Source organism: Podarcis pityusensis (genome assembly GCF_964106645.2).
Source record: "Podarcis pityusensis genome assembly, chromosome: 5".
NCBI lineage: Eukaryota > Metazoa > Chordata > Lepidosauria > Squamata > Lacertidae > Podarcis > Podarcis pityusensis.
The window spans coordinates 96,418,280-96,441,511 of NC_138032.1; the positions used below are offsets into that span (position 1 = coordinate 96,418,280).

The 23,232-nt window shown below is 41.1% G+C and overlaps 1 protein-coding gene across 1 annotated transcript; it reads left to right on the forward strand.

Annotated features, from left to right (window-relative positions):
* Nucleotides 1-1,431: 1,431 nt before the first annotated feature.
* Nucleotides 1,432-22,010, forward strand: LOC308477182 (1-acylglycerol-3-phosphate O-acyltransferase Pnpla3-like). The gene is made up of 9 exons (XM_081005580.1): nt 1,432-1,637; nt 9,155-9,387; nt 9,579-9,644; nt 12,690-12,899; nt 13,836-13,896; nt 15,780-15,998; nt 17,773-17,905; nt 19,009-19,125; nt 21,011-22,010. Exons 1-9 carry the CDS (start codon nt 1,439-1,441, stop codon nt 21,294-21,296), a joined length of 1,524 nt encoding a protein of 507 aa, XP_080861706.1. The 5' UTR covers nt 1,432-1,438; the 3' UTR covers nt 21,297-22,010.
* Nucleotides 22,011-23,232: the final 1,222 nt, after the last annotated feature.

Here is a 23,232-nt window from a genome sequence, read left to right on the forward strand (position 1 = left end):
GTGATTTACAATGAGTTAAAAAAGGTATTTAGATATACCTTTCCCAAGAAACCAGAGGCCTTCCTTCTGGGCATTGTGGACCAGAAAGTGTCAAAGAAGGACAAAACCTTTTTTATGTATGCAACTACAGCAGCAAGAATCTTAATTGCAAAGTACTGGAAGACACAAGATCTACCCACACTGGAAGAGTGGCAGACGCAATTGATGGACTATATGGAATTGGCAGAAATGACTGGCAGAATCCGTGATCTGAGAGAAGAAATAATGGAAGAGGACTGGAAAAAATTTAAGGACTATTTGCAAAAACATTTTAAGCTATATGAATGTTAAGAATGTGCATGATTTGGAAATTATAGCTTCAGCAACTAGATTTGATGAATTGGAAATTAAGTTATAAGAAAGACAAGGTAGAAACGTGAAGTAACTTTATTATGTTTATTTTAAGGTATAAGTAACTGGGAAATAGCATTTCGAATTTGGAAACATAATATCTGAAAGATACAGTAAGGTATAAAACAAGGTAACAAATTGCTGATGTTTCTATTGTAAAGAACGCAGGGTCTGGAAGATGTGGGGAAGTCCGATTAGATTGGCAAAAATGGGTTGGAAAGTTGGTTCTTTTTATATCTTTTTTTCTTTTCTTTCTTTACTTTCTTTTCTTTGTATTACACTATTGACTTTGTATAAGAAAATCTAATAAAATATTTATTTAAAAAAAAAACAAACCACAGAGACTAGGACTTGCTGATCAGAAGGTCGACGGGGTGAGCTCCCGTTGCCCCTGCCAACCTAGCAGTTCGAAAGCACGTCAAAGTGCAAGTAGATAAATAGGTACCGCTCTGGCGGGAAGGTAAACGGCGTTTTCGTGTGCTGCTTTGGTTCGCCAGAAGCGGCTTAGTCATGCTGGCCACATGCGGACAAACTGCGGACAAACGCCGGCTCCCTCGGCCAGTAAAGCGAGATGAGCGCTGCAACCCCAGAGTTGGCCACGACTGGACCTAATGGTCCGGGGTCCCTTTACCTTTTCCTGTGTAAATTCCCTTTACCTGTGTAAATTCCCCAGCAGCATGCACTTTCCAGCCTGTGCCCAACGCGGAAGGTCCCTTTCCAACCCCTCCATCCTCAAGAGATCCGAAGATGGAGACCTCAGCCGACCCGCCGACCCGCTGGACTCTCTCCAAGACCCGTAAACTTAGCGAGCCAAGCAGGACAGGAGGCCCCGCCCCCCGCCCGCTCTCTCTTTTGCATATGGCCTCCGATTGGCCGGCGCCCCTCGGGCCACGTTCGTGGCGGCGCTCGCTCTGCCGCCGGCCTTCTTTATCTGCCAAGCGCCCGACCCGGAGATCTCGCCGCCGCTTCCCTCGCGGCTCTGCGCGTGCGCGGCTCCTCGCCGCCTCCTCAGCCGCTGCCGGGTCGGGACGGGAAGGCGGCGGCCGGGATGCCGGGCGGCGGCGGCGGCGGCGAGGGCGGCTGGAGCGTGTCGTTCGCCGGCTGCGGGTTCCTGGGCGTCTACCACGTCGGCGCCGCCAGCTGCCTGCAGGAGAGGGCCCCGCACCTCATCCGCGACGCCCGCCAGGTGTGCGGGGCCTCGGCCGGAGCCCTGACCGGAGCCGTCCTCGTCGGAGGCGGGTCGCTGGGTACGAGCGAAGGGGACGCGCCTGCTCCTCGCTAGTCTCAGGGCCTCTTTCCCCTCCTTGCTGGGCTTTTCTCTTGCAATTATTACTATTATTCTGTAATTTTATTCATATTTTATAATCATATTATTTGGACGGGCAAACGAAACATTGAGCTTTGGAGGCAGTAATAGCAGAACAGTCGTGACAGCAGGGAGAATAACCTGGTAATTGCAATAATCGCAGCAAAAGCTTTTTTTTTTTTTAATTAAAGAACGAAGGAGCGGCCGTGAGCTGCATCCCGTAGCTTAATGCAAGGTTTGCTTTTTTTGCACCGGACGTACGGAGTTGTTCTTTTAATTACGATTTATGTATCCGATTCGTTAGGCGCTTTTATGTTGCCCGTGGCAACCCAGAGTGGCTTCCAACTCAACCAGCCACTGGAGGGCGTGGGCCAGGGATACACTTTATTGCTTATTCGGTTTATTAGGCGCTTTTATCTTGCCCAGGGGCGACCCAAAGTGGCTTACAGCTCAAAGAAACGGACCCTTGAGGGTGTTCGCCCTAAATATGGAGGAGGGGTGTGTGCGTGTGTTTGTGTTTGAGGCTGTTGAAAGGGGAGCAAGGGTGCAAATGTCGGAATGAAAGTGCCCAGAATCTGGATCTAGGATCCGAAGCTCAACTGGGGTCCTAATAATGATGGAGAGAGTAACTCTGAATATACGGTGAGGTGCTTGTGCAGCACAGTCTTAGACAGGTGGGAACTTGTGACTCAGCCATGTCTTCCTTTAATACAGGATTGAGCCCAAATGCCTCTCGTTAGAAATCAAACACTGACTTCTAATGGTGGGGAAAGTTATGCCTTTTTGTGTTCTATTAACGGAGTCATTGCTGGGTTGTGCAGTGGCTTGGTTAATTTCATTGTACACATTGACAATAAAGGTATTATTATTATTTTCTCTCTTGAATTGGCAGACTGCCCTTTGTACCTCAGTTTTCGAACGTTTCGGAAGTCAAAAGGTCTTCCAGAACGGATTACGTTTGAAAACCGAGGTACACAAATAGTGAAGTCAGCTATGCACCTGCGAGCAGATAAAACTCTTGCTAATTTCCCATCAGATTTCCATTTTAGCAAAGTTTTCCAGCTAGACTTCCAGGATTTCCCTGCTCTGCACTCAGTCTTTTTTTCCTCACACGCACAGCGGGCGTCTGCCTAGGAAACCTATCACAGCAACATACTAGGACCAAGCCATTGATCATCATGTTGATGACCTGGTTAGTGGGGTAGAAGTGGAAGGATCATTAGGCGCGAGTGATCATGCTCTTCTGAAGTTTACTATACAGCGGAAAGGAGCAGCCAAGCATACTAGGACTCAATTTCTTGACTTTAAGAAAGCCGACTTCATAAAACTTAGGGAAGTGCTGGGTGAGATCCCATGGACAGTAATACTAAAAGGAAAGGGAGTTCATGATGGCTGGGAGTTTGTTAAGAGGGAGATACTAAAAGCACAACGTCAGGCAATACCAATGAGATGGAAACATGGAAGGTGCCTAAAGAAGCCAGGGTGGCTATCTAAAGAACTTTTAACTGAGTTAAGATTAAAAAAGGATGTGTACAAAAAATGGAAAAGGGGGGGAACCACCAAAGAGGAATTCAAACAAATAGCCAACACGTGTAGACACAAAGTCAGAAAAGCTAAAGCACAGAATGAACTCAGGCTTGCTAGAGAGGTTAAAAGCAACAAAAAAGGCTTTTATGGGTATGTTCGTAGCAAAAGGAAGAACAAAGAAACAGTGGGGTCACTCAGAGGAGAAGATGGTGAAATGCAAACAGGGGACACAGAAAGGGCTGAACTCCTCAATGCCTTCTTTGCCTCAGTCTTCTCCGATAAAGAAAACAATGCCCGACCCTTAGCCGTTCCTCATAAGGCATCATTTCCAGGCCTTTGACCATTTTGGTTGCCCTCCTCTGGACACGTTCCAGTTTGTCAGTGTCCTTCTTGAACTGTGGTGCCCAGAACTGGACACAATACTCCAGGTGAGGTCTGACCAGAGCAGAATACAGTGGCACTATTACTTCCCTTGATCTAGATGCTATATTCCTATTGATGCAGCCCAGAATTGCATTGGCTTTTTTAGCTGCCGTGTCACACTGTTGGCTCATGTTAAGTTTGTGGTCAACCAAGACTCCTAGATCCTTTTCACATGTACTGCTCTCAAGCCAGGTGTCCCCCATCTTGTATTTGTGCCTCTCATTTTTTTTGCCCAAGTGCAATACTTTACATTTCTCCCTGTTAAAATTCATCTTGTTTGTTTTGGCCCAGTTCTCTAATCTGTCAAGGTCGTTTTGAAGTGTGATCCTGTCCTCTGGGGTGTTAGCCACCCCTCCCAGTTTGGTGTCATCTGCAAATTTGATCAGGATGCCCTTGAGTCCATCATCCAAGTCGTTGATAAAGATGTTGAATAAGACCGGGCCCAAGACAGAACCCTGTGGCACCCCACTAGTCACTCTTCTCCAGGATGAAGAGGAACCATTGATGAGCACCCTTTGGGTTCGGTCAGTCAGCCAGTTACAAATCCACTGAGTGGTAGCATAGTCAAGACCGCATTTTACCAGCTTCTTTACAAGAATATCATGGGGCACCTTGTCAAATGCCTTGCTGAAATCAAGGTAGGCTACATCCACTGCGTTCCCTTCATCTACCAGGCTTGTAATTCTGTCAAAAAACGAGATCAGGTTAGTCTGACATGACTTATTTCTCAGAAATCCATGCTGACTATTGGTGATCACAGCATTCCTTTCTAGGTGCTCACAGACTGTTTGCTTAATGATCTGCTCCAGAATCTTCCCTGGTATTGATGTCAGACTGACTGGGCGGTAATTATTTGGGTCCTCTCTTTTCCCCTTTTTGAAAATAGGGACATTTGCCCTCCTCCAGTCTGCCGGGACTTCGCCTCTTCTCCAGGAATTCTCAAAGATGACTGCCAGTGGTTCTGAGATCACATCTGCCAGTTCTTTTAATACTCTTGGATGCAGTTCATCTGGCCCTGGAGACTTGAATACATCTAGACTAGCCAAGTATTTTTGTACTGGAACGTGTCCAGAGGAGGGCAACCAAAATGGTCAAAGGCCTGGAAACGATGCCTTATGAGGAACGGCTAAGGGAGCTGGGCATGTTTAGCCTGGAGAAGAGGAGGTTAAGGGGTGATATGATAGCCATGTTCAAATATATCAAAGGATGTCACATAGAGGAGGGAGAAAGGTTGTTTTCTGCTGCTCCAGAGAAGCGGACATGGAGCAATGGATCCAAACTACAAGAAAGAAGATTCCACCTAAACATTAGGAAGAACTTCCTGACAGTAAGAGCTGTTTGACAGTGGAATTTGCTGCCAAGGAGTGTGGTGGAGTCTCCTTCTTTGGAGGTCTTTAAGCAGAGGCTTGACAACCATATGTCAGGAGTGCTCTGATGGTGTTTCCTGCTTGGCAGGGGGTTGGACTCGATGGCCCTTGTGGTCTCTTCCAACTCGTATGATTCTATGATTCTATAACCAGTGATTAAACTGACCAAACTTGCCACAAGATTATAGGGTAGGGTGGGAACCAATATGGATGTTGATGAGAAATGATATAGAATCAGTGACCAGTCGTTAAGAGAGTATATATTGGTGTGTACCGGTACATATGAGGCTATCTACTGCTTAGGTTAGGGATGGGGAATCTTTGGCCTCCAGATGTTGCTAGAATAAAACTCATCATCCCTAGCCATTGACAGCTTTGGCTGATGACAGTTGGAGTCCAACAACATCTGGAAAGCCATAGATTTCCCATAGGTTTGACTAAGGGTCAAACAGTTATGACACTTAATGCAATATTAGAAACTTCTATTTATTTTAAAAAAAAGGTTTGTGTGTGGTGATTTTCATCTCAGCCATAGGCAGGGAAAGTTTAATCCTTCCCATAATCCCAACATCAATCAGTACCATTACCACTGCACACTATTGTTATTAGTTTGTAGTCCTTGTAGACCTGAAGGAACATCTCCACCCCCATCTCTCAGCCCGGACATGGAGGTCCAGCTCTAAGGGCCTTCTGATGGTTCCCTTACTGCGAGAAGCGAAGTTACAGGGAATTAGACAGAAGGCCATCTTGGTAGTTGCATCCGCCCTGTAGTATAGATGACAAAGAGATCAACTATATGACTTTCCGAAGATAGGAAATATATAGGGAAGCTTGTTCATGCTTAATAGTATATCTGCAAACCACAACATTGGATATTGGTTAGTTCTTATACTCACCAAACTAAAGATACCAAAGATCCTGAAGGAAATGGAAGTTCTTATTATTCTTCAATTGAGAATACACCTATTGGCAAATATAATTAGCTTTATTGTTGAATAATTTAACATGGCAGTTCTTACCTGCTTAAAAGAATTATGAAGATGAGCTTTTGTCTCTATGTATAGCCTGTACAGGCTGTTCCCTGCTGTTTTTTAAATTTTGTGTGTAAATGTATTTCAGTATAATTGGTTAAAATACAGAACAGCTCAAAGTTTTAGTACAAAGCTTCTTTATTTACTCATTACTCTGTTTGCTCCTCTCACAAGAGGGGGAAAACCTAATATACCAGAAGGAATATGAAATCCTAATATTTACCAAGTGGAGTTATGCTGATATTTGAGGTTCTGGTCACTCGTAGGGCTTCCTATCCTGCCTCAGATGGAAGTCGCTGTCAGCTTTTGTCAGTCATCTTTCACTCCCAACATCCAATATTTATTTCCAAGTGTGTAAGGCACATTGATTTTAAATGACACAATACGGGAGCCTTATTTAGTTAGCTTTAACTTGATTTATCCAAAGCACCTCCTTCCTTGGTGTAGGGTTTAGAGTGTTGCAGTCAAGGCTTAGGTTACTTTTAAAGTGCTTTTCCTCTTCAGTCTATGCCCAGGGAACGCATGGCACAGGTTACAAATCGGGGTGGATTGATGTACGTGTATTTATGAGTATTTCATTTAGTATAAGTCTAGAGATTGGTTAGGAAAATACTGATACACCAGCTAACCCAAATGTGTGGACAAATATTTGTGGATAAGGGAGTCAAAATATATGCCCTGTAACCAGCCCTGGTCAGCAGTCTGACCACAGGCCTTTGGGCCAGTTGAAGTTTCTGAGTGCTATTCAAAGGCGGCCCTATGTTACAGTAATATTTATTAAAAGTCAATCCCTTTCCTCTTGTGCTGTCTCCTAACATGAAATGGCATAATAGCATTTTTGTGAGTTGCAGCATGCTGAATTGTGTGTGAAAATCTTAGTTAAGTACCTTAGAGGATTAAACTCTTATCCGTTGAAATGTTGCCTTCACTTTTTAATTAGTGTTCCATTTAACTGAAAGAACATCCTTTCTCAGTGACTAAATATAAACATATGCATATTAGAAAACTTGCTTTGAGCTAAATTAGGTTTTATAGTTTGGGGAAGGGTGTTCAAATTTAGAGCTAAGCATTCCGAAGGACCTGTTCTCCACATTTTATTTTTTATTTGAGTTTTCCTGCATTAGTTAAGAAGTTGTGTGGGCGGATTCTCTTTCACTGTATTTTCCATTGCTAAGTAACAGTTATAATGGTATCCCACATTTAGCTAGATTTTTCTTTGCATCAGATGACATGAGAAAAACTGAGCGGCACCAGGAAGAAAGACTTGGTTGCTTATTGCACAGTGCACAGAATTTGATAAGTACCTCCACCTTTCAACTCCATGGCCTTTAGTTGAGAGCAAACTATTAAACTGTTAAAATAACTTGTATGGCCCAACCACTTAGATGCACAGGTGACAAGTAAACAGTTTTCAAGCACTGTGTTCAAAACACAGGGAAATACAACCATGGGAAGCTGTACATTTAATTACTGGTAAAAACCCCACCCCCAACACTGCTTCCTAACGCCCCCCCCTTCCTTATCCCCAAGTAGGAAAGCCGCTGGCAGAAGTGATTGGTTTTTTATGGCTTACTGGAAAAGGATCAAGTACACCTTCTGTCACTGTTCTGGTAAATTGTGCACCTTTTATGGCATTTTGATGATAGATATTGATAGACAGTTTGGTGCTTAATGGCTGCAGTGCTATACACCAGGTTTTGGAAAGTGGCTCTTTATATACCTTTGGGCTACAGCTCCCATCATCTCTGACCATTGGGTGGGGCATTGTAGGAACTCCCACAACACCTGGAGTTCCCCATTCCAGGAAGTTAGTCCTTTTGAGCTCAGTGAGGCTGACTTCTGAGTAGGATTGCATAGCTTGGTAAAATATACGTGTCAATTAGATTTCACCACCAATATCAAAATTAGTATTTTTTTTGCATTATGAAATGAAATATAAATTCTATGCAAATCTACATTATAATCCAACTTTCACTGATTGGTAAAAAAATGTAATAACTTATTATTTAATTAATCATATTCTGTCTGTATTGACCCCTTCAAGATGTTTCAGCTCTTTCTGTGCCCTGCATTAGTAGGTCAAATTCCTCTTGGAAAGCTGAATTTAACTTCCTTTCTGGACATGAAATTGATGAGCAAAGGATAAAAAGCAGCCCTCATAAACTGGTAGTAGTAGTAGTAGTTCATTTGCTGTCTTTTGATTGGGTGAGGAAAATAAGCTGAGACTCAGCTGACATGTGGGACGATTAGTCCTCTCCCCTGTAGAGAAGGTTACTGCAGGACATTAACCTATTCCATTGATTGGGCAGCTCTTGGGGAGAGAGAGAGAGAGAGAGAGAGAGAAGGAAACGTCTGCTAATGCCTTTAGATTATCAAAGTACCAGCAATGACTGATCTAAAATACAATATTTAGAAAATAGTTTAGGAGTGTACTCTTTTCAGAATAGTTACACAAGTCCTTGGGCAGATAGCAGAGTTTGTTTAATTTGGAAAAGTATTATCTCTTCTAATGAAATGCTGTTATTAAAATGTATTTTCAGGCCACCAATGGCAAATAAATAAATCAGTGAATGGTAAAGATACCTAACATACCTTTAGTATGTCATGGCCCCATATTCTTTTTTTCCTTATTTACTTATTAGTGTATTAGAGTTTGGATGCTTGCCAGTTGACTGGTCAAATAATGTCAATTGACTGGTCAATTCATTGAGGTCAGATATTCCCTGACAGCGATGATGCTGTTGACATTTGAAGAACTGGCCTGCTGTCACAACTTAGCATAACTACATTTCAGAATCTATTTTTTAATAGTTGAAATGACTTTGATTTTTTTGTTTGTTTTAATCTTGTAACTTCAGGCTGATCCTGTCAAAGATAGAAACTATCTGGGAAATTGTTCACTCACCTAATACAGATAAAAGTTGTAATAATTTGTTTTTTGAAAGGTTATAGCTTGTGCTATGAACTCATGCTGAGTTTCAAAGGCACACCATGGTCAAGACCCCACTCCTGATGGCACCTTCTGATCACAATTTTTTTGTTTTGTGACCCCTGACATCTGTTTTAACCAATTTGGTTTCCACAATTACATGCAGTAATGTATCTTTCAGCTGAAGCTTGTGCAGATGTTCTGGGTCTAGCCAGAGAAGCAAGAAAGCGAAATCTTGGCCCTCTTCATCCTTCCTTTAACGTGATGAAGATTATAAGGGATGGACTTTGCAAAAATCTTCCTGAAAACACTCATCAGTTGATATCAGGGAAACTTTCCATTTCACTTACCAGAGTGTCTGATGGCAAAAATGTGTTGGTATCCAACTTTAATTCCAAAGAAGAAGTCATACAGGTATATTCTCATTTTAACCATGTTTAGAATAATGTTCAGAATATTTCACAATTGTCTCAACCTTATTTTTAATTTGTTTCCTCATAGTCATTTTTAGAACATTTGAAAATGGCTGTGTTAGAGCTTTACTTTGGGGAAATTTTCCTATTAGAAATGCAGTGTGCAAGTAACCTTTCTTTTCTTTCTGACAGGCTTTGCTTTGTAGTTCATTTGTGCCTATATATTGTGGCCTCATCCCACCTTCGTTTAGAGGGGTGGTAAGTACCTGCTCATTCTTCCATACTATAAACCAGCATGAGAAGGCTGATGATGATGATGATAGAAAAGGTGGGAAGATGTAAATCTTGCCATTCTGATGTCTGCTTTGCTGTGTGTCCTTCATATACATGGCAAAAAATTAGTTCCAGGACAGCTTCATGTGAGAGATAAGAGACTGAAATGCTGCCTTTACAAAATAAGTCATACAATGTAATGTAACAGCTGTTTTAAGGAAACTAGATGTTAATTCTTTAAAAATAAAATCTATTTGGGGCATTTGTTTTTGTTCTTCTTGTGCATCAATTTGAAGATGGAAGAACTAAGGAAATAGGATGCCTCTATTGGCACACAATGTATGTAGGGTGCCACATTTAATGATATTGTATGAAGCAGAAGGGTGTGCCTCCTGCTTGGCCATGTTGTCCTATTATTAGGAATCTGTGAACCATCCTTGGAAGTTCATTGTATGCAAATCTCTTTATTTGTGCACTCCATGGAGCACACATATCTCTACATGAATATGTTACACGGTACATATGCACATAGATTTAGCAATACAGACACACAGTAGCTTGGGCTTGTATGTGTTGGTTGAGAACTGTCTTGCAGAGTACCAGAAGAAGCGATCTTAAAGATGAGAAGCTAATTGTTATCCTCTTAATTGTTTTAAGGTCCTTTCTTAAGCAGTGTATTTCAAGGCCTTACGTAGAACTTGAGGAATCCTATTAAAGGCTGCCTGCATCTTAGTTGAAAGGAAGCATGGAGATGTTGATCTTTGCTAGTGTGGTTTTGCCCTCCTACTTTAGTAATAAGAAAAGAAAAATGATTCAGGTCAAGTATGTGCACATTCCAGATGGTTAAAAAATAGTGCTAATATTCATGTGAAAGCTTCATGTGACATTTTTTTTACTTCAAAATCAAAACTACAAAGAATAACAGTCTGTGATTTAGTGATATTTTTTTTGAAAAGCCTGCTGATCTAGATTTTTTATAAGTCTTATATTCATCCATTTTTACTCTTTAAAAGCTGAAATCCTATATGAGGTGCAAGGTAGCATATTAGACTAAATCCATGGTTCAGGTTAATCTGGTTGCTTTGCCCTCGTGGCTGGACAATTATGTTACCTAAAAGGATTTAGTTGGGTGACAAACATGAGACATGCCTGAAGGCCTACTTAATTTTATGAATTGGCTTTGCTACTCAGTATTGGCATAGAAACAAAACTATAGGAGGATGTGTGCAGATCGTGCAGAAGCCTGCAGTTCTCACACGCAATCCTGACATCTCCTATTTGGGATCTTTTGACGCAGAGGCCTGGATACTTTGGTGCCCTGAGAGTTAACAAGGACAACAAAGATAGATCTAAAGTAAATTTTATTGTATCAAAAGGAGAATTAGTAAATATGATAATCAGTAAACAACACACTAACAGTAGGCTAGGTTTGCAAGAGTTTTACATGAATAAAAGAGATTGAGCAGGAAACGAGTGTGAGAGGAGACTGTTGCCTGGATGAGGGAAGAGATTGGCTGAAAGGGTGAAGGTGGTACCAGATGGAAATGGGTGCTGCCTTGCTCGAGAGAGAGAAGGGGAGGTGGCAAGGGAAGAAGGTAGCTTGGAGGGGTTTGCGGAGCTACAGGAAAGTTCTTTAGGTAAGAATCTGAAGAATCAGGTGGGATACTTTTGGGTGGCAATGGGTCGCGAGGGAAGGAGACTATGAGGTTGCTGATATGAGACGGCCAATGAAGAAGAAAAGGGCATAGCAAGAGGAAGAAAGAGCAGGTCTGGCTGGGAAACAGGGACCGATTGGGCTGGAAAGAGGGGGAAAGTAAGAATTTGGCCAGCTGGCTAACTTGTTAGGGAAGAGAGAAGGGGGGAGGTTCTGAGAGGCTGGGGTTTGCTGTTGTGAAGGTGAAGGGACCTCTTCAGCAACAGAAAGGGAATAGAGACAGGAAAGGAGAAGGGACAGGTAGAGTCCACGGGAACCTTCCTGTGCAGTGACGTAAGGTATCTTTGAAACCTGAAAGATTCGTACCTGTTAAGGTGAAAATCATCACCCTTTATGCTCAAGTTGGACTTAAAAATAAAAACAAAGACTGCAAATCCTGTCTTCCTGGCTATGACCAGAGGTTAAAGTTTTTAAGTGGCACCAGTCAGGAAGAAATTGTCCTAAGTGTCTGAGAAATGGCTTCTAAAATGCATTTTCATTGTGCTTTCCAAGTGAGATATGGATCTCACTTTGGCTTATTGAAATGACTTGATTAGTAATTGTGGGGAGGGGGAGGATGTGACATTTGGGGTTATCATACAGTCATTTAACAATTCTAGAAGGAGTTTGATGTTGTTTTATTTAACTTTAAAATTACAAATGATAAAGGAGGGTGGCAGATAATTTACAGGAAAGGAAACAGCAGTCAGTAGCTGGAGGTGTCTCCTCTCAGCTTGCTTGAAATGTGGTCTGCCTGAGTTGCTGTAATGACTGTAATGGAGGCTCTCTCCAGGGCTCTCCTAGCCAAAACCTAACAGCTTCCTTGGGTATAGGCAACCTTAGCAAAAGCTGGATGTTTAAGGCTCATTTCTATCAAGAGTATGCCCTTTGCTCAAACTAGGGTGAACATTGGAACCTTGGTTGGGGAAGGGGCAGGGTGAGAAGGATGTGAGCCCTATGAAACACAAAAGAGAGTTGTATATTTCCTTCCTAATGTTTTCACCAGGGCTGAATTTTGCCTCTTAAGTATGGTGCATGCCAAAAGAGAGCCCATAACATTGCTTCCAATGTTGCAGAAGCTGCTGGGCAGCATATAATCTGGGATGTGCACCTGCACATTTTCAGACATTACTTGCAATCTTGGGTGCACAAAGCTCTGTTGCTGTTCTGAGCAATGGCTTGTGTTGGGTCAGTACCTGCTCACATATAATACTACCACTGAAAGGTGTGGCAAGTGGAATTACTAGGCTTCCTTTCTGAAGTTGAAGAGCAAGTCAGCTAAATTTTGCTTTAAGCAAATAGATTCCTTATCTTTCTTTCTTCTTCCCTTCCCAAAGCGCTACGTCGATGGTGGAATAAGTGACAACTTACCTCAGTATGACTCAAAAAACACCATCACAATTTCACCTTTTGCTGGGGAGTGTGACATTTGTCCCAAGGGCAATTCTGCAAACTTCCATGAAATGAATTTCACCAACACCAGCATTCAGTTTAGCCTAGGCAACATCTACCGTTTAACTCAAGCACTTTTCCCTCCAGAACCCAAGGTATGTATATTCACTATTTTCTCTTACCCAATTGCTAGTTTGTTGGCATGTATGTTTATATGTTCCTACCATGGAATGCTAGACAGATGCACCTCTCCAAAGGTATAGTTGTGTTTAAATTTCTGAATTTTTGTATTTATATAAATTTATAGCCCACCTTTCCTCCTGGAAGCTCATGGTGACATAAATGGTTTTCCCACTCCACATTTAATCTAGATATTAGAGGATGACCACGCGCTACTTGAGTGCATCTTAGGGGCACGTTATTAAATTCATTGAGAGCAATTCCTACTAGCAAGGAACAATGTAAATGGTGGTAACCCTCCTCAGTTTGCAATATTGGGGTGGGAGCTGAGCAATGATTGGGGCAGATTTGGTGCAGTTAAGGTTTGAGGAAGGAGGTGTGCAATGCTCTGCGGTACAATTACTGTAGAATTGTTTTTTTTCATTATGATAAAGTTCTTACTGAGCCTTTTGGTAATGTGTCAACAGAGTATTAGCTGGCATGAGATGTCTTTCTGTATGTTGTTCTTTGGGATATTTCAATATTCTCTATTTTTCTGTGAACAAGATGATGCCTCCCTGCCCCCCCAAAAATTAGTCAAAAATTGGGGTTTGCCTTATACACAGATTTATATGGTAAGTCTTGAGTGAGCTGGCAGCTCCTGAGTCACAGAGAGCTGGCTGGAGATGTGAGGCAGTGCCCAGGCAAGGAGGGAGCATGGCCACAGTGTGATGCGAAGTCAGGCACAGGCTGGAGAAAAAGCTCAACAGCTTTTTGGCCGATTTCCCACAAAACCTGAACAACTGTAAATACTGATTTCTTTATTTTGGGCTCCCAAAAGTAGGGGTTGTCTTATACATGGTGTTGTGTTATACACGGAAAAATACGGTACTTTCTCCTGTTTACTAGTTTTTTTGTAACCTTATTTTCAGGTGCTAGGAGAGATCTGTGAACAAGGCTATTCGGATGCTCTTAGATTTTTGAAAGAAAATGGTACGTCGCTGTGATTTCAAATATATAATATGGTGAACAGAATGTCAGTCACAATGTCGTGACAGGTCTGCGCATTTTTGTATACGGACAAAAGAAGCTGACCATGGTTGCTCATATCTTTGTAACATCGAGTTCAGATTACACATTCTGTGTTGGACTGTTTTCGAACAACGTTCAGAAACTTCAGCTAGTTCAAAATACAGCTGCTAATATCAGCTGGAACCCGGCGTATATAGATTCTACATTGTAGATGTATAGGGTCATCTTTACTGACTCCCAAACTGTTCCTGAACCCAGTTCAAACTGATTATATTCTGCTACTTATTTATTAAATTTATATACTGCCTTTCATCCATAGAGCTCAGAGTGGGTCACAGCATAAATATTTTCTCCTAAGCAGTTGGAGACTTGGATATTGGAAGGATTCTGCCTTCCCATGTGATCCTACCTATGAACGTAGCTTATTATCTGTGTTCACATGCTGCAGAAAGTGTGGCCCAGGGAAAATTCAGCAAGGACTACATAGCATCTGAGGCAGTACAATTGTGGCTTCAACTCTACTTGTATAAGGGAAGTTTGTGCCATGCAATGCGGACAGTGTTTTCTATCAGAAGTGGGTGATGCTAGACTTGCCAGAGTCTTATCATTCCATCTGCTTAGTATCATGTTTTCTCAATACATGATGCAGCTGCGGGTATCATGAGCCATTTTCCCCTCAAGGACTTGGAAGACTAAGGTGACTTTTGGTTTATATAACTGTGGCCATACACTTTGGGAAATGGGATAGATCTTCGTTAGAGAGTTGAGCTTGGATTTAAGTTTCTTAAGTTCATTTCAGTGGGTCTAAGTGTAACTTATTTGGCATGGCACAATGGCCTGAGCCTACTTAATTTCACAGAAATTACATTGACTTTTACAATTACAGGCAACCTTGTGGTTTGTTCTTGAGATCCAGTATTTTTTTCCTGAACACACATGGCTTAGACATTCCAACTCTTACCAAAAAGATCCAGGAGCAGCTGTAGTTTTAAAGCCCACTCAGCAACCTGGGGTCTACACTGGTAGAAATTATTGTCCTTTTGTAACACTCTTTTAAACCAGTCTTAGTAAAGAATATAAAAAAATTCCTTCCTGTAGCACCTTAAAGACCAACTAAGTTAGTTCTTGGTATAAGCTTTCGTGTGCATGTACACTTCTTCAGATACACAGTAAAGAAATACCAGCATGGTAAAGTTTATGGCTTGGTTCAGTGTTAAAGCCACCCCATGGTATGTTTGGCCACGCAGAACAGACTTCTGGCCCAGTGTGCCCTCCTTTGCTCATGTTCTAATTCATTCCATTCCAGATTTGTGCAAACCATGGGTTGTCTCACAAATGGAATTGGAACCCAGTTGCAGTCTGTGGTTTGTGCCATAATTTGTCTGGTGTGGATGTTGAGTGAGGGAATCAGAATGTTTAAGGTGAAGACTGTTCATGATGGCCAAACTATAGTTTGGTTTTTAGATTTGAAACAGGCATTTGGGGTGGGGCACAAAGAATGCAGTTTTTCCTTTGAAAATGGGCTTTGCCTGGCCAATTTGGAGGTACAGAGGCAATGTGCTAATTCTCTGCTGTTTGTCAGGGGTAGGATTCCACTTTTAAGAGATTTCTAGGCTGACAATGCTCATTTCCATCAGTTTTTCTACTCTTGCGTTGCCCACTTCAGACAATATATGACCTTCTTTCTTCAAGATTTGAAAGTTTATACTAGAAGACTTTTCAGCCTAGGAGTAGTGCAGTCTTTATGCTCTCTTCCAACTCTGTTTTGCAATATGGTGCCGGTCATGATCTTGAATACAAAAACACCATCACATCAGAAGCTGTTTTTATTCTATCTTCCTCAGGTATACTGTATGATTCAGTTTTAGTTGACTTGGCCTTAACAAAGGAAAACCACCAGGAATGTGTTCAGACCCCAGATTATGCTGATAAAAAAACAGTTGCCGCAAACGAAGCAAAAAAAGAGATGCAAGATGAAGAAATGCTTATTGATCAGCTGCAATTAGCTGCCTGGCCATTGGATGGAACCATTTTTGAGAATCTGCCTCCTAGACTCCGTAAAGGTAGAGATTTAAAGTAACCTCATTTTTATTGTAAAACTAAGTTTCATTAAATTACTCCAGTAATTAGTAATGATACTGTCAATGCAAACAACATTGGGTATAGTCCAGCCAGAATTCAGCACTTGTAAATCCAACGTGATTTCAGCGGGAGAACATTTAGCACATTCTTAAATTTCTCCCATTGAAATCCGTGGTACTTTAAAGTGTTTGACTTGGGCTGGATCATGACCAGTGCTTTTAACTGCATCTGTAGTGCCTTGTTTCTGTAACATAGTGAATTGTATTAACTCTGGCTAGTTATTATATACTATGACAAAAGTTTGTTTTTCAGTTTATTTTTGCTAATCATCTTTACATACTTTAATCTTATGCATAAAATAACTGAGAAACCTACTGTTGCTACTTATCAGCGGCATAGCGTGGGTTGCTGGTGCCCGGGGGGGGGGCAAGCCACTGATGCTGCCAGAGCATCCCCCCCAACCAGAGCCAAGTGGGGCTGCGTTGCGCCACCTGGCCCGCCTGCACAGGGGGAAGCCTGGCTGGCCAATGTGGCTCTTGGGCCAATCCTCTTGACACATCTGCAGAGAAGAGGGCCAGGCCAGGCTGCGCTGGGGTTACCCCTTGCCAGCCTCCCTCTGCCTGCACCTGCTCACCCTGGGCTGCTCTGCCATCTTCATCAAGCCGGGAATCCCTACAGAAGCCGGCGTCTGCATGGGGGTACCTGGTTGCGCCCCTCAGAATTTTGCACCCAGGGCCTCGGCCCCCCAGTCCCCATGATACTTATAACTGGACAAATAATAAACATTCAGTACAGGAGTATCTGGAATACTGTGCAAATTGATTTAGTAAAACAGTTTAACTAAGAACTTGGGTATATATTTGTGCATCACAGAAGAGTCTTCTTTGGCCACCTTTGAATGAAAGTTATTAATGTTGGATACTAACTAAACCTTGGTGCAGATGTGGCTTTCTGGATGCACATGGAGAAGGAGTGTACCTATCAGACAAACTCTAACAGAGCAAGTGGGGTAAGGAGGAGAGGGAATAAGCCAGGTGGACTGATTCCTTTCTCTTCCTTGCTTGACACTTGTCCCTCACTCAGCTTCCTGTCTTCCATGTTCAGAAGAGTTGGAGTTTTATTCTAAGGCTGTAAGGAAAGAAAAACAAGTAAATTGCAAGGAGAATTATCCAGTGAATAAGCTGTTGAATAGAAATCTTGGTTGAGTTGTGCTATGAGTGAGCAAAAAATTAATGTTTTTTCAAAGCTTTTGAGGGCCAAAATGCATTGCTTTTTCTGAATTAAAATTGTGGAAAAATGTATTTTTATAATACAAAAAGGGTTTGAGTGTAAGAGAGTAAAAAATTCCTGTTCTTGGAGGATCCACCCCTGCCTTTTTTCACGAGTCTGTTCTGATTGAAAGGAAGGAAACTTAGAATAATGATTCACAGAACACAGTGAGCAGCCGCTTCTGATTGTATATCGACTGCATGAGGAATGCTAGGATAATCAGATTGTACCTGAAGCAGACTTGGTGGAATTACCTGTCCCCATTAGAAGCCGACTGAACATTACTGAAATTTATACCAGCCAGATGGTGATGAACTGGCCCGTATGTATATAGGAAAGTACTAGGTGCATTTAGTTGAGTTCTGTCATGAGAAAGCCTGTTGTGGGTTATCTAGCATGATTCCAGGCAATGCTTCATCACTCTTGCAGAATCTAGAAGCCATTATGTTCATGTTCAGTTGAGATTAATGACTGTATAAATGACAGCATTGCAGGAGGCTTGTAAAGAGAAATGTGGACTCTATGCTCAGCTTTCTAAATTTCTACCAATGCGACTGATGTCCTATGTGATGCTGCCGTATACTCTGCCAGTTGAGTCAGCATATTTTGTGGCCTTAAGGTGAGTGTTAATCATGGAAGTCTGCCCTTGTTGTACTAGTGTTTTTATATAGCACATTTTCTAAGGGCTCACAAGCCTTACAATAATTCTTTTTTTAAAAAAAATCGTATGTATTCCAATTTTCTTATAAAAATTAAATCCTGCTAGACAGGAAAGTGTTATCCCTGCATTGCACATGGGATGGAATGAATGAGTGGAATACTGCTGAGAGGTAACAATATATTTAGGTAACTTTTGTAGTCATGGCTAAAGTTTGATTGAACTGGAACTTCCAGGCTCACAGCTTAACCACTATATTATTCTTAAAACGATTAACTGAAAAATAGTAGATATATTTTCTTTTCCATGTGTGCTTTTTGGGTTCAGTTTCATAAACTTGGAGTGTGCATGAAGCGTACTTTTAAAACCCTATATTTATTTGGTGTGTATCTCCAGATTTAACTGAGAAACTGGCTGCGTAGGGAACTCTGTTCAAGGAGTTTGCAATGATAAAGGCCCTTTAAAACGTAGCAGTAATATTTCCAAACCTGCTGTAGAGAAAAAACTAAAAATTAAACACACATGCACTGTGGTGTAAACCACTGAGCCTAGGGCTTGCCGATCGGAAAGTCGGTGGTTTGAAACCCCGCGACGGGGTGAGCTCCTGTTGTTCGGTCCCAGCTCCTGCCAACCTAGCACTTCGAAAGCACGTCAAAGTGCAAGTAGATAAATTGATAAAGTGGCTTTAGTCATGCTGGCCACATGACCCGGAAAAACTGTCTGCGGACAAACACCGTCTCCCTCGGCCTGTAAAGCGAGATGAGCACCGCAACCCCAGAGTCATCTGTAACTGGACTTAACTGTCAGGCATCCGTTATCTTTACCTTTTTATTGTGTTTAATTATAAACCACCCTGAGACCTGTGAGTATTGGGCAGTATATAAATTTAGTCAATAAAACAAGCAAGCCAGCAAGCCAAGTTTTAGGTGGGGCAGATTAACTGATGTCAATAAGAAGCATTAGTAGAATGGCTCTCCTGCCTCTCTGCCCAGAGTCCTTCACTCCCATATGGCATTTTCTCAAATCAGGGTTCTGCCTGAAACACTATTATTTATTCCTTACAGATTAGTAGACTGGTTTCCTGATATCCCTGATGATGTACGATGGATGCAAGGTCAGCTCTGTCAAGTTGTGGGCACAGTATACTCCAAAGCAAGAAAAAGATTACTGAGTATTCCCAGGTATATCTTATGCTGCTACATGCTTCATGCTGCACATTTGTTGGTCAGGTGCAGACATAATATTTCAAATTGCTTAATCATTGTGAGTGTGCTATGGATCTATCCACTCCCTCTCAATCATTCCATGAAACCCATTCCTTCTCTTTTTGTTGGTAGCCATGGTTTAGTGTTATGTTTGCAATGAAATTAACACTGACTGTGGTTTAAAGTAGATGTGACATTCAATGTAAGCAATTCACATGCTATTGACTTTTTAAAAATCTTTTATATGGCACAATTAATCCATTTTATTCTGATTAACAGCTCTAGTATTAGTTTTTGTAAGCTGTACTTGCCCCTTGTTCTTGTGATTCACTTCTTCTTTTAAACAAACTTCTCTCCCTCTGCATCTCTTACTTTTTAATGTTTTAATTTACTTGCCTCCTTCTCACAACTTTAGCTCTGTCTCACTACATTAGAGTATCAGTGCTCTGCTCATCTGTCTGCACTAAAAAGCTGCTCATCTGTCTGCACTAAAAAGCTGTAGGAAATGATGCAGAGCAAAAGGCAAGCAGTCATGCAAGTTTCACTACCTTTTTTAAAAAATGGGGCTACTTTTTGTATAAGAAATGTGTAGTATTTGAGGCATACCCAAGAATATTAATTGATTTGTGCATGCAAGCACTGTGAAATACAGGATTGCACACTCTTGGAATGTTACAATTACTGGTGTCTTTTCAAAACCCTCTTTCTACCCCTGTTCTCAGCCATGGCTGGAGTATGTGTTAAGATGCCACCCACTCCCCATTTTATCCATTAGCAAAAACTTGGAATAGGTTTAGACATTTTTGCTAAGGAAATGGTAATTTGAATAAAATCACCAAACCAGGAATGACCACAGGAAAGAATTGTTTGGCTGCTTCCTCTCCCCATCCCTACCTCTCTCCTTTGCTAGCATAAAATGAAGAGTAGCAAAGAGTCGTGAATTACATAGAAAACTATTAAAGCTAATAAATAGAAACTTAAATAGCATGAATGAAATTCTAGTTAAATCAGAGTTGTTTAATTAATTGACACAGGGTAATCCTATACAGTGGTACCTTGGTTCTCAAATTTAATCCGTTCTGGAAGTCTGTTCCAAAACCAAAGTGTTCCAAAACCAAGGCACGCTTTCCCATAGAAAGTAATGTAAAATGGATTAATCCATTCCAGACTTTTAAAAACAACCTCTAAAACAGCAATTTAACATGAATTTTACTATCTAATGAGACCATTGATCCATAAAATGAAAGCAGTAATCAATGTACCGTACTATAAAATAAATAAGACAGTATTGTAGATGATAAAAATAAAAATTATTATTTTTTCTTAACTACACTGATGATAGTCATTGTTTGCATGGGGGAGCTTTTATCCATTTCCGCAGTCACACAGTCAATCAACCAGTAGCTGAACTGGGTTCCACGCAGTCACAAAAATAGATTAACCGAAAAAGCCTCAAAAACGCAAAATAAATAACAAAAACAAAAGTGCCAAACTTAATCCGTTCCAGAAGTCTGTTTCATTTCCAAAATGTTCAGAAACCAAGTCGCAGCTTCTGGTTGGTGCAGGCGCCCCAGAAACAATAGCTGACAACTGCATTGGATGTTCAGCTTCCAAAAAACGTTCGAAAACCGGAGCACTTCCGGGTTTTCGATGTTTGGGAACCAAGGCGTTTGAGAATCCAGGTACCACTGTATAAATATGTTTTCAGTGAATATTTGTTTTTTTTTATTTTTTTTTATTAAAAACCTATTCAGTCATTTATAGCTGATTGGATGAGGATGGGGAGCATATTCCATCTTTATATATGATAAAAATCAAAAGTTGCTGAAGAGTCACTGAGATTTATTCTTCTTTTTTACAGCAAGGAAAACAGTGCTCTGATTAGAAAGTGTCAGAGTGCCCCCCTGAACACGAGTCTTCACTCTTCTTACTGCCCTCCTAAAATGCCTCATTCTTCCACACACCTCGAAGAGTGGCTTTTGGATCTTCCATACTGTGAGGACTTGGTTAAGAAAGAAGCTGCAGTGGGTATAAATGAAAGCTTGGACTCCATGCCTCCCTTTTTTATGAGCTGCGAAGAATCGGGAGTGGAAGTAGATTTTGACTCCTCCTCCGAAAAGAGTTTCCAGACTGCCTGTGAGGACTAGCTTAAGAACTGTGGCATAGACAAAGAAATCTCAGTCTTGGAGGCATCAGTTTATCTAGCAGATTGCCAAACAGTCTTTTGGAAGACTGGCTTACACTAGATGACAAAATGCCTTTGAGGAATCTTTTGTGGAAAGAGAAATGTGCTGTTCTGGTCCAGCTTCCTGATAATGACTAAAGGATTAAGAAGACCCTAGTGCAATAGAACATGGTTTACCCAAACAAGATTTTCGGCAGGAAAAAAGTGATTCAAGTCTTCTGATTTCTATTGGGACAAAGCATTTTTAGCAAAACCACTTCGTTTTAAAGTATTTAACTTTTATAATAGTCTTTTTCTTGTTTGTCTTCATATGTGGCGTTAGCACTTGAGCAAAATCAAACTGTGTGTATTCAGATGACTATGGCATATAGGAATTTTTTGGAAGGCCTCTGAAGTTTTACTTGCCTTATGCATGACACTTGTGGGAATTGTTAACATCAGTTACACTCCTTATCGTAAGGCTTCGTTGTTTTTCAGAAAGATAGTATTTAGGAGGCATTGTGTGTTCTAACAAGTGTGGTCCCCCCACCCCCGCCGAGTGATTCTTTCTCCCTCATTGGGCTGGAGGAGAAGCCACAGGTGTAGTTCAGAATTTAGTGCAATGCACATGTGCCACTCCACACCAGAGAATCCTTATGGGCTGAATTCAATCCCAATAAACAATACTTTAACAATGTTTTACAGAAGGAATCTAATTGTAGACCATGTTGGATTATTTGATTGTTTGATTATTTGTTTGTTGTTAGCCGCCCTGAGCCTGGCTTTGGCTGGGGAGGGCGGGATATAAATAAAATTTATTATTATTATTATTATTATGGTGTGGATCAATGGAAGTATCAGCTGCAGATGCCATCAAGACATGGGCTGAATGATTTACCTATCCAAATAGCCGAGAAGTTACAGTGCGATTTGTAATTAATGGAGCTTAAAAGCTTCTTATTATTTCTTGTAATCAATTAGCACTGGAAGCTTTTGAAAACAGATTAAAATCTGAAAAATGAACTGTATATATGGCTTCCCTGAAGTAATCACAGAAAACATTCTGTTCTCCGTTGCACTAAATTCAAACCATTTTAGCCCAGTCTTTACTAACATAAAATGTGCCAATATGTTTTTTCAGTTTTATTATAGGTTAGGTCTTAAGTTGCCTAACACGTGAGAGCTGACAGTAGTGCTGAATCATGAATAAGCTACTTTTCAAATTGTTTTAATTTTAGAAGTACATGTGTTAAGATAAATAGCCTCTCTGAAATCTGGATACCATATTTGATAGTGATGCTTTGAGTATTCCTTGCCCACCATTATTCATCACTTTAAAGTGACAAGGATACTTATTTATGGCACAGGATTTACATTGCATTCTCCAAAATGGTAAATGATGAAGAAATGCTGGTCCCATAGGCTGTTGATCACCCTCCCCTGGCATGGCACTTGGAGGTCTGGTCTGCACTGATGCTGTCTTAGCATAATGGTCTAAGAGTCAATCAAATAGATTTTGGCTTGGGAGTCTATGTTAGGAATGAGGTGGCTTATATTTTGACAAAAATCAAAGCCTTCATAAGAATGGGAAGTCTTGTGTGTATTTATTTTAAGTACTGACTATGGGCAAGTTTAATTTTGACCAAGCGTTTAGCAGTCTTTCAGCTATGACTTTATACAGTGAAAACTGAAGGAAGTGCTGTTTTTAGAAAAACAACGACGAAGCTACATTTTAAATTTTTAACATTGCAAAAACTTTCTTATTTATATCCTTGCTGGTGCTATTTCATTCCCGATATAGACATAAATGAGTTATTTTGTGTGATCACTGATTGTATGCTTTATTTTAAAAATATTGATTGCATTTCCAAAATGGGCCAGAATATTGTTCCAATCACTAATGTTTATATAAAGCAGCA

What these genes read in the sequence shown, in the direction of transcription:
- LOC308477182 (XM_081005580.1), top strand. Translation starts at nt 1,439, where the DNA reads ATGCCGGGCGGCGGCGGCGGCGGCGAGGGCGGCTGGAGCGTGTCGTTC. An exon ending in CGTCGGAGGCGGGTCGCTGG is followed by an intron (nt 1,638 to 9,154) that starts GTACGAGCGAAG and finishes TGTATCTTTCAG; the next exon opens with CTGAAGCTTGTGCAGATGTT. An exon ending in TAGATTTTTGAAAGAAAATG is followed by an intron (nt 13,897 to 15,779) that starts GTACGTCGCTGT and finishes TATCTTCCTCAG; the next exon opens with GTATACTGTATGATTCAGTT.